At 37.1% G+C, this 11,495-nt stretch overlaps 1 protein-coding gene across 2 annotated transcripts; it reads right to left on the reverse strand.

The window, feature by feature from the left end:
• Nucleotides 1-286: 286 nt before the first annotated feature.
• On the reverse strand, nt 287-11,238 carry LOC133866992 (protein MIS12 homolog). 2 transcript variants are annotated; one of them, XM_062303661.1, is made up of 7 exons: nt 10,893-11,238; nt 10,751-10,808; nt 10,263-10,382; nt 2,456-2,551; nt 2,187-2,325; nt 681-815; nt 287-571 (listed from the first exon to the last, which is right to left on the reverse strand). In XM_062303661.1, the coding sequence occupies exons 1-7, from the start codon at nt 11,012-11,014 to the stop codon at nt 510-512; spliced, it is 732 nt and encodes a 243-aa protein (XP_062159645.1). In that variant the 5' UTR covers nt 11,015-11,238; the 3' UTR covers nt 287-509. The 2 variants fall into 2 exon arrangements, with proteins under 2 accessions (XP_062159645.1, XP_062159646.1); XM_062303662.1 differs by lacking the exon at nt 10,263-10,382.
• Nucleotides 11,239-11,495: the final 257 nt, after the last annotated feature.

Raw genomic sequence — 11,495 nt, forward strand, 5'->3', positions numbered from 1 at the left:
ATAAAGGCATGATGTGTACCTCTTATTAGACATTCATGAGTAATATTTCAATCAAGTTTCTTCAAGAGAGAATTATCTATTTTCTGGTGGATTCCAAATCTCTTTGAGTTAACATCTTTAATCCATACTCCTACATCTTCCACTGCGTCTAAAAAAGTTATTAATCATAAAATAAAAGCTTAAAAGATAGCCCTCACCTCCCTAAGAGGGCTATTGCCCTCTCCAGATTCTTCATCGACCGCATCTTGCATGTGATACATCCACCAACTGAAGCATTTTTCTAATCTTGTTGCTGTAGGTAATGCCAAAACTGGCCCCTTCTTGAGTCATTCCTTTTCTTAAAATTGCTTCACCGGTACTTTCAGATACTTACATATGACAGGTGATTACACCGACACCACCGTGGTGATTTAAAGAACAAATCGTAAACCAAAATACAATTAATAACATTGGAAGAGACATAAGAACGGTTAACTGGCAATCCAAGACCCATGGAACAACACAAATGTTCAAATGTTCTTCGTTTCCGCTAAAAATTCTTCAAGTTCCTCCAACTTTGCATTAGAGAAGCCTGCAGGAGAGGAGTGTTTCTCATCAGCACAAACGTGAAAATTTGAGTCCCTAAAGTAAATAATACTAGCAGCAGAACTAAAACAACAGTAAGTTGCAATTAATGATACCCTTGCTATCTATCTTAGACAAATCTCTGTTTGGATTGTAAATCCTCTCTGTTTTAGTATGTTCAGACTCTACCAATCTTCTGCTCTTCAACTTCACCATTTTTGTACGGAGTTCTGACCCAGTTCGCACCATCTCTGTATTAAGCAATAATTCATAAGATTTCTATCTAAAACTGTCAGCAAATATTATCAACCAAAACTTGAACAATTAATTAACATCACTTTACAAAACTAAATGTGGATATCAAAATGTGAACAGCAATGAAATAGTAGATTTATCAGTCAAAAAGCTCCACGTAAAGAAAATGAGGTATTCTTTTGCTTGGTAAGATCTAAAACTGGCCCAACTTGACCCACCCCCATAACCAGAGCCTATGAGTAAAAAGGGGGTAGTCCAAGAGTCTTATCAAGTGGCTTAGATTTGTATAGAAATGACTTCAAAAGCTGGATGAAAGTGATAATGATAATCGCAGACTCAGAGCATTCTCAGTGAACAATTGAACTCTAGTTTCATAAATGTTAATTACAAAAAAAAAAAAAAACAAGGGAAAATTATAATTTAGCCGCCCAAACTGCCAGCCGTTTTGCAAGTAACTCTACGAACTGCAAACACTTGGACTCTGACCCCTCAAACTACCAAAAAGTTTCAAAAATGTCAATTTTGTCGAAATATGCCTATAATACCTTTGCCACATGTCATTTTTCAATTTAAAAAAAAAAAAAAAAAAAAACTAAAAAAACTTTAAAAAATAAGTATAAAATAAAAGCAAAAATTTTATTTTATTTTATTTTTTTTTAAAAAAAAAAAAAGAAAGAAAATGGTTGTTTAGGAGGTAGCTGCCACCCTTGAGGGGGGTGGCCCGCGAGCCACTCTAGAGGTTGCTGGCACCACCTCAGGGGTGGCTCGCAGCCATCCCCTGAGGCCGGGGGTGGCCTTCAGCCCACCCCGAAATTCATATTGGTTGGCTCGAAAGCCACCTCCAGAGGTGGGCAATGGCCGCACGGCTACTCCTAGTGTCTGGGGGTGGCCGCGCTACACCCCCGGCTTTTGGGCCACCCCCGCCCCTAGGGGGTGGCCTAGCACCGGCCACCTCTAGGGGTAACTCATTGGCTATCCCCCAAACACTCAATTTTTTAAAAATAAATAATAAAATTTTAGTTTTTTTTAGTTTTTTACTTCTTTTTTTAGTTTTTTCAGTTCTTTTTTAGTTTTTTTTTTTATTTATTTATTTTCTAGTTGAAAAATGACACTTGGCAAGGGTATTATAAACATATTTCAACAAAATAGGCCTTTTTGAAACTTTTGGTAGTTTGGGGGCCAGAGTCCAAGCATCGGCAGTTCGTAGAGCTACTTGCAAAACGGCTGACAGTTTAGGTGGCTAAATTATAATTTTCCCAAAAAACCAAATAGTTCTACAACTGTCACATATAAAGAAATAATGCCTAGAATTAAAGTGGATGTCACAGCAATCTAACATCAAAGAACTTATATTTGGAAGGAATTACCCTGGAAAAAGTCATGCACAGAGTTCTGCTCATATAATTGTAATGCCTCATTGACAAACCCAGCACAACGATTATTAGACGCAGAATGCCTTTCTAATGCTTGGAGCTCATGGTTAAGCACAGTAGACTCTTTCTCAACCTGTACATCATATATCCATCAAAAAGAAATATTGGTTTGGGGAGGGGGAAGGGGGGGGGGGGGGGGGGGGGGGGGAACAGAAAGGAAACACAATTGCATGCAAACTTGCAACATGATGGATTGTTGTTACCGCAATGAGCTTGTTCCTCAAGGACTCCAACTGTGCATCCAGGTCTGGGTCACAGAGTGCCTCTTGGCGTATCAAACCATCGCCACTTGATTCATCCTAGGAAGACATTTAATTTCTTTTATTGGAGCTTCTGTTATAAATATAATTAAACAAAGTCTATAGCACAGAAAACTATAATTTTTTTTTATCACAAGTGCACACAAAGATAAATGATATACGACAGATTTTTAGATATGTGTTTCCATGTTTCAAGGTGAGATTTAGAGCTGAAAGTTGGGATTTTAGGGCTAGGGATTAAAGAATGACATCTTCACAGTTTGTAAAAAGTATTAGGTCTAGGAAAGATAGGGCTAAAGGAATTAAAAAGAAAAAGATATGGATGGTTAAAGGGTGAAGAGGACTGTTTTTGAAGCAAAAAGTTTGCAGGGATTTTTCTGGAAGCAGCAAGATGTTATATTTCTCTGGTAATCTTAACGATCTATTTGGTGGGTTATGGTCTGGAAAAGTTTGTGTTTAAGAATTCAAAATATCTAGTAAAACGGTTGAGGACTTGAGATCAAACGATTGCAAGAAAGAAGAATCTTCAAAGCTATGAACATGCATGAGTAGTAAGGGAAACAGTATTTAAGGGAAAGCGAAAGGCTTCACACTAAAGCATGCAGGGCTTCCATAAACCAAAATACTCAATTCTTCTTATCAAATCTCTAATTGTTTGAGTACAATGGCACATATATATATACACGCTCGACTCTTGACTTTTCTAAAGATTATGGTTTAGCGTGTAGTTTCCAAAAAAAGAATATTTGTTCTCTATCCATGCAATGGCTGCATCATCAACATCATAGCAGAAAAAGATAATAAAATTTTCGCAAGCATTGCTTCATAAAGAAAGTTTCTGATAGTGCACCATATGTATCAGATCAAATTTCTTATGTAAATCTATCATGTAAATTGCTTTCCTTCATCGACTATAGTCTTTTTTAATTTGATATTCGTATATAACTGGACTTGATAATAAAAAGCCTAAAAATCCATCAGCATCAGTTAAGATTCTGCAATCACTAAGGAAAAACTAATCTCATTACATTCAATTGCAGCCTCCTGTGGGAGGTGCAGCTAAAGAATATCACAGAGATGCAGCAAGGAAAGGAAGTGTTTGAACCTCCATGGCTTGTATAGATGTTTATGAGTGGAGTCTACTAAACTGGGTGGTTCCCAAATTCTGCTGTTACATGGAGCAGACAAGTGATACTCTACACTAAAGGAAATTATAAATTTACAGGGTGACATTGAACTCATGTTTATTATAATAAGAATCGAAAGTACATTATACCTCCAAAGAGTTCTTCCATACAACTAATTAACAACACAAACTTGACATGAAGCAAGTGCTTTTACCGATAAATGTAATAAATATCTCTAATATTGACAAGTTTTGAGCATCAGAAATATTGACATATAACCACATGAGAAAAAGGAGAGAAGTGGAATGCAAGGGAGAGACAACGTCAATGTAATAAGCTATTAGAGGAGCCCACATTTGATTAGCACCTAAAGAATAGTTAGACTAACTGAATGAGCTTAAACTTTTGCTCGTTTGGTAACTAACAAATATCCATGTAATTCCTCCGAGATTATTATTTATTTTCATAAATATTTACTATCTCCTTAAAATTCCTCAAAATTTATTATCTTGTCTATAAAATGTTATAACCTGATTTTAAATCTCGAAATCAAAATCCATTTATCCGGAGATTAAAATATGGGTCACTACATTCTCCCCTCCTTATATAAATTCTGCCCTTGAAATTTTCGCGTAAATCTTATTTATTCAATGCTCTCCTATTGAGTTATCTCGATCGATTTCAAGGATAATCAACGCCAAGCATACTATTCCTGCTTTGATTGTCATATCTATGTCCTTACACTTAGCTCACTGGTACTCATTCTTATATCTTATATCAGTACTCCGACTATTCCAACACTCAACAATTCAAATCTTACCTTATCATCTACACTGCTCTATCACATCTACCCATAAAATCTCCATACTGCGTATGACCTTACACGAATCATCTGTTGCATCCTATTTCTTTCAATTTCCACTCAAACTACTAAGTCTCTTGAGTCAAATCAATCCCTAATTAGTAAACCGCATATCACGCTGTCTTTATTTTTCTATTGACTCTTGTCATCCTGTGATCTTATCTGTAATCTTTATTTGAGGTCACCCTATTATATCACAACCTATATTCCAAGGTTTCCAATTTATCAACTTTTATTTGATATGTGTTTGACAACTAAAATTCTTTGAGCTCTATCATCATAAAGTACTTTGTATTGTGTATAAATGCTAGCTACAATCTTTTGAGCTTGTTTCAATCACTTTGCTTAGATGCAACTATACCCTCTTTTGTGTAACAGTCATCCATCAAGATGCCTAATAACATATTTCTCCATCGTCACACCTCAAGAGATTCATCTCCAAAGTACCCTACGAGTCAGTCTTATCATCATCCGCGGTCTAAACAGAAGACTTACTATTCTATTTCACATTCCATTGTTTTATTCAAATTCACTACCATTAATATTTTATTATTCCCTTGCTAGATTGATCACTACAGGGGTCGTTTATCATTTCTCTCAGGAGTCACGGCTCTACATATCGTTCTACTCGTCAATGGTTCTGACATGATCAATCTTATGCACCTTGATTATAATGCTTATAAGCTTATGCAACATACTTAAGCTACCTGCTGCGTTCACTTCCCTTAATAGCCATTTGTTTCTATGCCAAACGTAACCTAACTCTATCTCTCGGTTCCATGGAAACAATCTACACCTTACATCGAGGCCTGACCTTAGTATGCCCATTGAACCACCCTCACGTCACTTCCTAATCCACGTGGAACTAGTTTACTTGAAACGACCTCTGTCATGGAAAACTACCCTCCTTGAGACGAAACTCATTATTCCAACTTGCAACTTAATGCAGATCATTCCTAATCTCTTTATGCCATAAATTCCAATCTATCCTTCCATATGCTCTCTAAGCTAAACATTATCTCTTAGCAGTCAAATCCTTAGTTGCAGCTAACTTTCTATCTAAAAATTTCATCCAGCAAATCTATTTTTTAAGCAACTTCAATTGCATCCAATTGCATTATCCACAATACCATGAAAGATGATCTCCATGCATTCATATGGATTGTTTTTTCTTTATAAGTCCCACATACCATTTGTTTTGTCAACTCCTTGTGACATAAGTCGAAACACTTACAATATTATCAACTATACCTTTAAAACATTAAAGCTCTCTATGTGGGCTTACTAAGTATCCTCAATCAATAGAAACACCCATTAGTAACCCCCGTAATACAATAAAAGGCCCTAAAAAGCACCCAAACCAACCCCCAACTCCCCCTAAACCCAAAGAAAAAAAACCCAAGAACCGGAGAAAAACCCAAGAGAAACACCCCTCAAAAGAACCCAAGCAAAAACCGAAAGCCCGAGGAATGACCCACAAACCCACCCAAGCACACAAAGGCACACAACTCTACAACATAAGGTCCTTTCCTTTTCTACGCCTAGCGGAAGATTTAGCGTCGCCATAGTTGATAGAGCTATGCAAATTCAAAAACTCCCTCTTGCCTTTGGACTTTTGGCACAATATCATCTTGTCACGCTGAAATTCTTCTTCCATGGCATCCCAAATGGCCGCCAACGCCTCGTCCCCAAAAGCACCCTCCAACGTCCCCCTCCCAAACCACAATCTCCCCGTTATGATCAAAACCGATCGGCCAATTCCGAGATTGGGAGAATCCATTACCCTCAATGGGTGAAGAAATGGAGCAACCTCTAGGAGGGGAGGAAGGCCCGACCATCCCTACATCAAAGACCTTCCAAGGCGAAGCGAGAGTGGCTAGCATATCTAGGCGACGGTAGAGAAACCCCTTTATGAGAATGCCCATCTTCATTGGAGGCTTTGCAACCTTCTTCGCTGGAGACTCTGCAACCGAAACCTTATTAACAGCTAAGTCGGCAACCATCTTCAAGGCTTTCAGGGAATCTGATAGAAGCACATCCTTGTGGGTTTTCTTGGGTTTTTTTTGTGGGCTAGCTGGGTTGATTCTATGTATACTTTCTGTGTACTTAGGGGCGTCTTACACTTTTTTTTAACGAAATTCTCTTACTTATCAAAAAAAAAAAAAAGTATCCTCAATGATTATTTAACCAACTTCATCAAGAAGGGTGTAAGAAAATAATCACTTTCTTAAATATCAATCAATTCATTATGCACCAAAAGTCTGCAAAAGTAATATGCACCAAAAGTCTGCAATTTAAATATATACTCCCAGAAAGTATCATTCATAATTATTCCTCAAAAAGTGGCACTAGATGCCACTCTATCCTAGACAAGTTGCCCTATGACCGGCACAATTTAAACCAGTTGCTAGACTCTTCGGAAAAGACTACACAACTTAACACTTAGACATACAGATCATGAAACCTATCTCATTTCCAGATTGATCATAGCCTATGCTCTAGTATTGATTCCAACTTATAACTGAGATCCTAGAGATTCAAACTCTACTAAGATCAATTTCTAGGGTCCAGCAAATCTGATATCAAAACTGTAACACCCCGCCTTTAATTAATGAAAGGCGAAAGTGGAAATCTCCAATTTTCACTAAGAACTACTATCTCAACATCAATGCTGTAAGAGTTCATATATCTCATAGCGGAATTTTTTTCTTTAAAAAAACAAAGAAGAAAGAAGAAAGAAGATAACTCTCACATAACACATTAAAAAAAAGGCTGCATCTGAGTGCCCACCAACGAGATATTTGGTAGAACACCATCGGCAAGTGGGCCCACACCATCGTCCACCAAAACTGTAATGCCCCGCCTTTACTTAATGAAAGGCGAAAGAGGAAATCTCCAATTTTCACTAAGTACTATTATCTCAACCTCAATATCATTAGAGTTCATATATCTCATAGCGGAATTTTTTTTTTTCAAAAAAAAAAAAAAAAAAAAAAAAGGGAAAAAGATAACCCTCACTGAACACATCAAAAGAAAGGCTGCATCTGAGTGCTCGCCGACAAGATCTTTGGCAGAACACCGTCGGCAAGTGGGCTCACTCCATCGTCCACTGAAATCCCCTTCTGATCTCCTCTCATCTGAACGGCAGAAGCAACAAGGCTCACCGGCAAAGTAAATAGAGATCCATCGAGTTGGACAAAACTCAAGCCCACATCTGCAAAGCCACACCAACACCCAAGCCCAACCCCAAAACCCTAGCCCACGATTTCACCCTCCACTTTAGGGTGGGTTTGACTCTAGGCCAAATATGACATTTGACCCAAGTCACAAGCAGGCCCTTGCTCCTAACAATCGCATCTTTAGTATGGCCCATCAACTTGGGTTCTAAAGCACCAGAGAACCTAATAACCCTTGTTGTATAATATATTCACCGTGCTCACCTCAGTGAGTTTTGATTGATATATACAACATTTACAATATATTATACAACTCTACCCCTTCTATGTCTTTATATTGAAGTATAACTCTTCCTCATCTGTACATAGTTTGAGTTAGATTTACAATGTCTTCCTATCTCTATCTCTTCATGCTCTTATCTCTTATCTATTTATCATTAGACTCACGTAAAGGATGAGAGGTGTCTTGAGTGATTGAATCCTTTGATTATAAGTTATGCGCGTTAATAAAGAGCAACTTTCCTAATGGACTGGGCTTTGACCCCCATAGGAATGACCTCCCACTGGGCTAAACTTACGCTCTAGCCCAAAATGACCCAAGCCCACATCCAAACGATCAATTAATCGTTCCAACTCGCTTCTCAGACGCTCCAGCTGGACTCACACATCACAACTAGGCTCGCTCCAAGATTGAACCCCGTGATTTCACCCTCCTCCCTCTATTTAGGGAGGGAGATGTCATTTGGTCCAAGGATCATTGCCATAATTCCTAGTGATATCACTAGATGTAGTGCTCCATAAATATTTATCATCACTAGTTTTCTAGACATTATACCAGGAGTTGAACATGTCAACTCATCTACCTCGTCCGATGTTCTTGTCACAACCTAGAGAAAGTGCTATTCACATCTACCCTATACTCCAAAAGGACTAGTAAATGTTACAATTGGATATCTTTGAAATTACTTCTAAAGCCCAGTCTCACCTAGTAAAGAATCAAAGTAAGACTTAACACCTATACAAAACCTTCAAAACCCACCCATTCAAAGTGGGATTAACTTTATGGGATGTCATAGTTCTCATGACAGCTTTACGCATACTTTATTGAACTCAAGGGTAATGTTAGCACTGACATTTGTCTCCCCTGAAACCTGCAGTTACTGCGCATGTAACCTATAAGCATTTACTAATGTGAATGGAGTTCATGATCTCAATAGTTGTAAATTGACCACGAGATGCTAAATTATTCTCAGTTCATAATGTTACAAGTAATTATTGGTTCTAATAAGTCAGTGTATATCACTTATGTCTATTCTGCTAGTTGGGCTCCCTTTTTTTCTTTTCGTTATTTTTTTGAAATAAGTTGGCTAGTGGGGCTCCTTTACTTTGTTATAATATATTATATCCTTCTATGCAATAGAGTAAAACCCACATCATTTCATGACATCAGTACCAATCATTTTTCTGTCAAGTAAATCTAAGCACACAATCCCAGTGCATCGACAACTAAATCTAATTAATTAGAGGTTCTCTTGTCATATGGTAATAGCATTAAAGAACATCAATTGGTAGAATTTTTTTATGTATAAGTAAAAAGGAAATGGAGTACCAAGATCAATTGGTAGACTTACAAGGAAAAGACTATCAGCTCAAAAGATTGATAAATGTTCTAAGTTTCTTGTTTACTCAAAAAAAATATTCAACTTCAACAGCCTAAAAGTATAATTGATGCATTCGATCAACTTTCCCTTTTATTATAACTTTGCACCCTATTTTGTATCTAATGCAAATATATCAACCTACAATCAAAGTACATGAATGTATCAAATTTGTTGGTCCTATAGCAACTTATACAATTTCAACCTCAGAGAAAAATAACAAGCAAATGAAGCATAAGATTATCAATCCCAATATGTAGTTCCCTTAATGATCAGTGCATAAACTTATGCTAACAAAGGGGATGCTTCTAGCGCAAATGTGAAAAGATCAACAAGAGTGAGAGGTAATTAGGAGAACTAGTTGAAACCAAATAACAAATATGTATATATATACAAACCAAATGCGGGTTACCATGAAAGAGTACAAAAGGCTTGCAACACAACTGATTTTTTTTTTTCTAGATAACAATGTTACCCAAAATGGGGATTGTCAGGGAAAGTAGAACTGGAACAGGGAAGTGAGCATGGGCGCATCCCCTCCCTGAATGCAGTACAATGCTGGTAGGCTATCTATAATAGCTTGCATGGATTGCTTGAATAGATGATAGAATGTGATAATACAGTGTTGCTGTCAAAACAAGAACAGGATATGGCACCCTCCCATGTCTGGATAAATTTATCCATATAATCACAACAAGAGTGCAAAGCTAAAATGAAATGTGACTAGTACTAATCTTAATACATAACTGCCTGGGGCAATTGCACGAGTATATTACTTCACAGGATAAAAATGCAATAAATAAGAAACCCCACAATCAATCAATATCTTATAAATAGAACAACAATAACAGCTCACAGCAGGTGAAATTAGCATTAATCATAAAGTTTACCCATGCCTAACCCCACCAATTAACAGAGTGAACCTACAGTTCTGGAAATAGAAAACCCCTGAGGAACAGCGAAACAGTGGTGAAGACAGTACTTCTCCCACATAGCCAGCCGCTTATCCAAAACCGACTGAACCATATTGCGTACATTAGCAATACCCTACAGACATCAAAAAAAAAAAAAAAGCAAAAAAGAATCAAACACTTAACGCACAACCAACAAACAATTACAACCACATGGTATTAAATTACTTAAATTCCTTAGCAGTTGCCGTCAACCAAAAAAAAAATCTACCACTTCGTGTTGCAATATTGGAAGCTTCTGATACAAATGAACGCAAATTCTAAGCTTTTTCCGTATGCATGAGCTGACTAAGCTGACTAACCAATTCACAAACACCAAATTTAAAATCGAAAAAGAAAGTGAGCAGAAAATTGAAGAAGACTATATTTATAATAGAATGAGAGATTAGATTTACAAGTGAAATAGAAAAAAACATTTAAAGAAAATTGAAAAAAGAAAATTACCTTGGTTAGATCTTCGGATCTGTCAGTGGCATGGGTATTCAAAAGGGTTGAGGCTTGTCTGCAGGGCCACCAGGAAGACATTGTTTAGATTAGCAATCAGTAAAGTGAAAGCGTCAAATGAAAGAGGGAGGGGCTTGCTTACTGCTGAAAGAAATGGAAAGCGTCATCGACCACGTCGTCGACGGTGTTTAGGGTTTCGTTGATGAAGAGTTGGGGGTTGAGATTCAGCGATTTGAATATCGCCTCGCTTTCGCTGCCTTCCATACTCGCACACAAACACTCCCTGAAAGTTAGTGGGAGAGTCGTTTGGATTTCAAATAATGGGAGAGTTTTCCCGCCAAAAAAAGTCCCCTTTTCACCCACGAACTGTTGGCTTGGGAGAATGACGGGGGATTTTCAAAAACTGAAAAATGGGCGGCAGGATTGATCCAATAGGATTGGCTCCACCGCTACCCTTGTAAAATCTCTCTGTCGTTTCATACGAAAATTATTGGCTCTATTTGTTAATCACTCACTCCTCTCTTCTTTTTATTTACATGGTTTTGTAGTTTTTTTTTAATTAAAAAAAAAAAAAGAAAAAAAGAAAAGGAAGGTCAATAGTTGTGTTATAGAGCGGTCAAATATCATTTCTTTTTTACTTCTCTAAAAATAAAAAATAAATAACTTCAAAATATTCTAACTTTTTTTATTTTTTATTTCACATCAATCATTTTTTATTACTATTCAAATAAAAAAAACCACTACA

Source organism: Alnus glutinosa, chromosome 4, assembly GCF_958979055.1.
Source record: "Alnus glutinosa chromosome 4, dhAlnGlut1.1, whole genome shotgun sequence".
In the NCBI taxonomy this organism is placed as follows: Eukaryota; Viridiplantae; Streptophyta; class Magnoliopsida; order Fagales; family Betulaceae; genus Alnus; species Alnus glutinosa.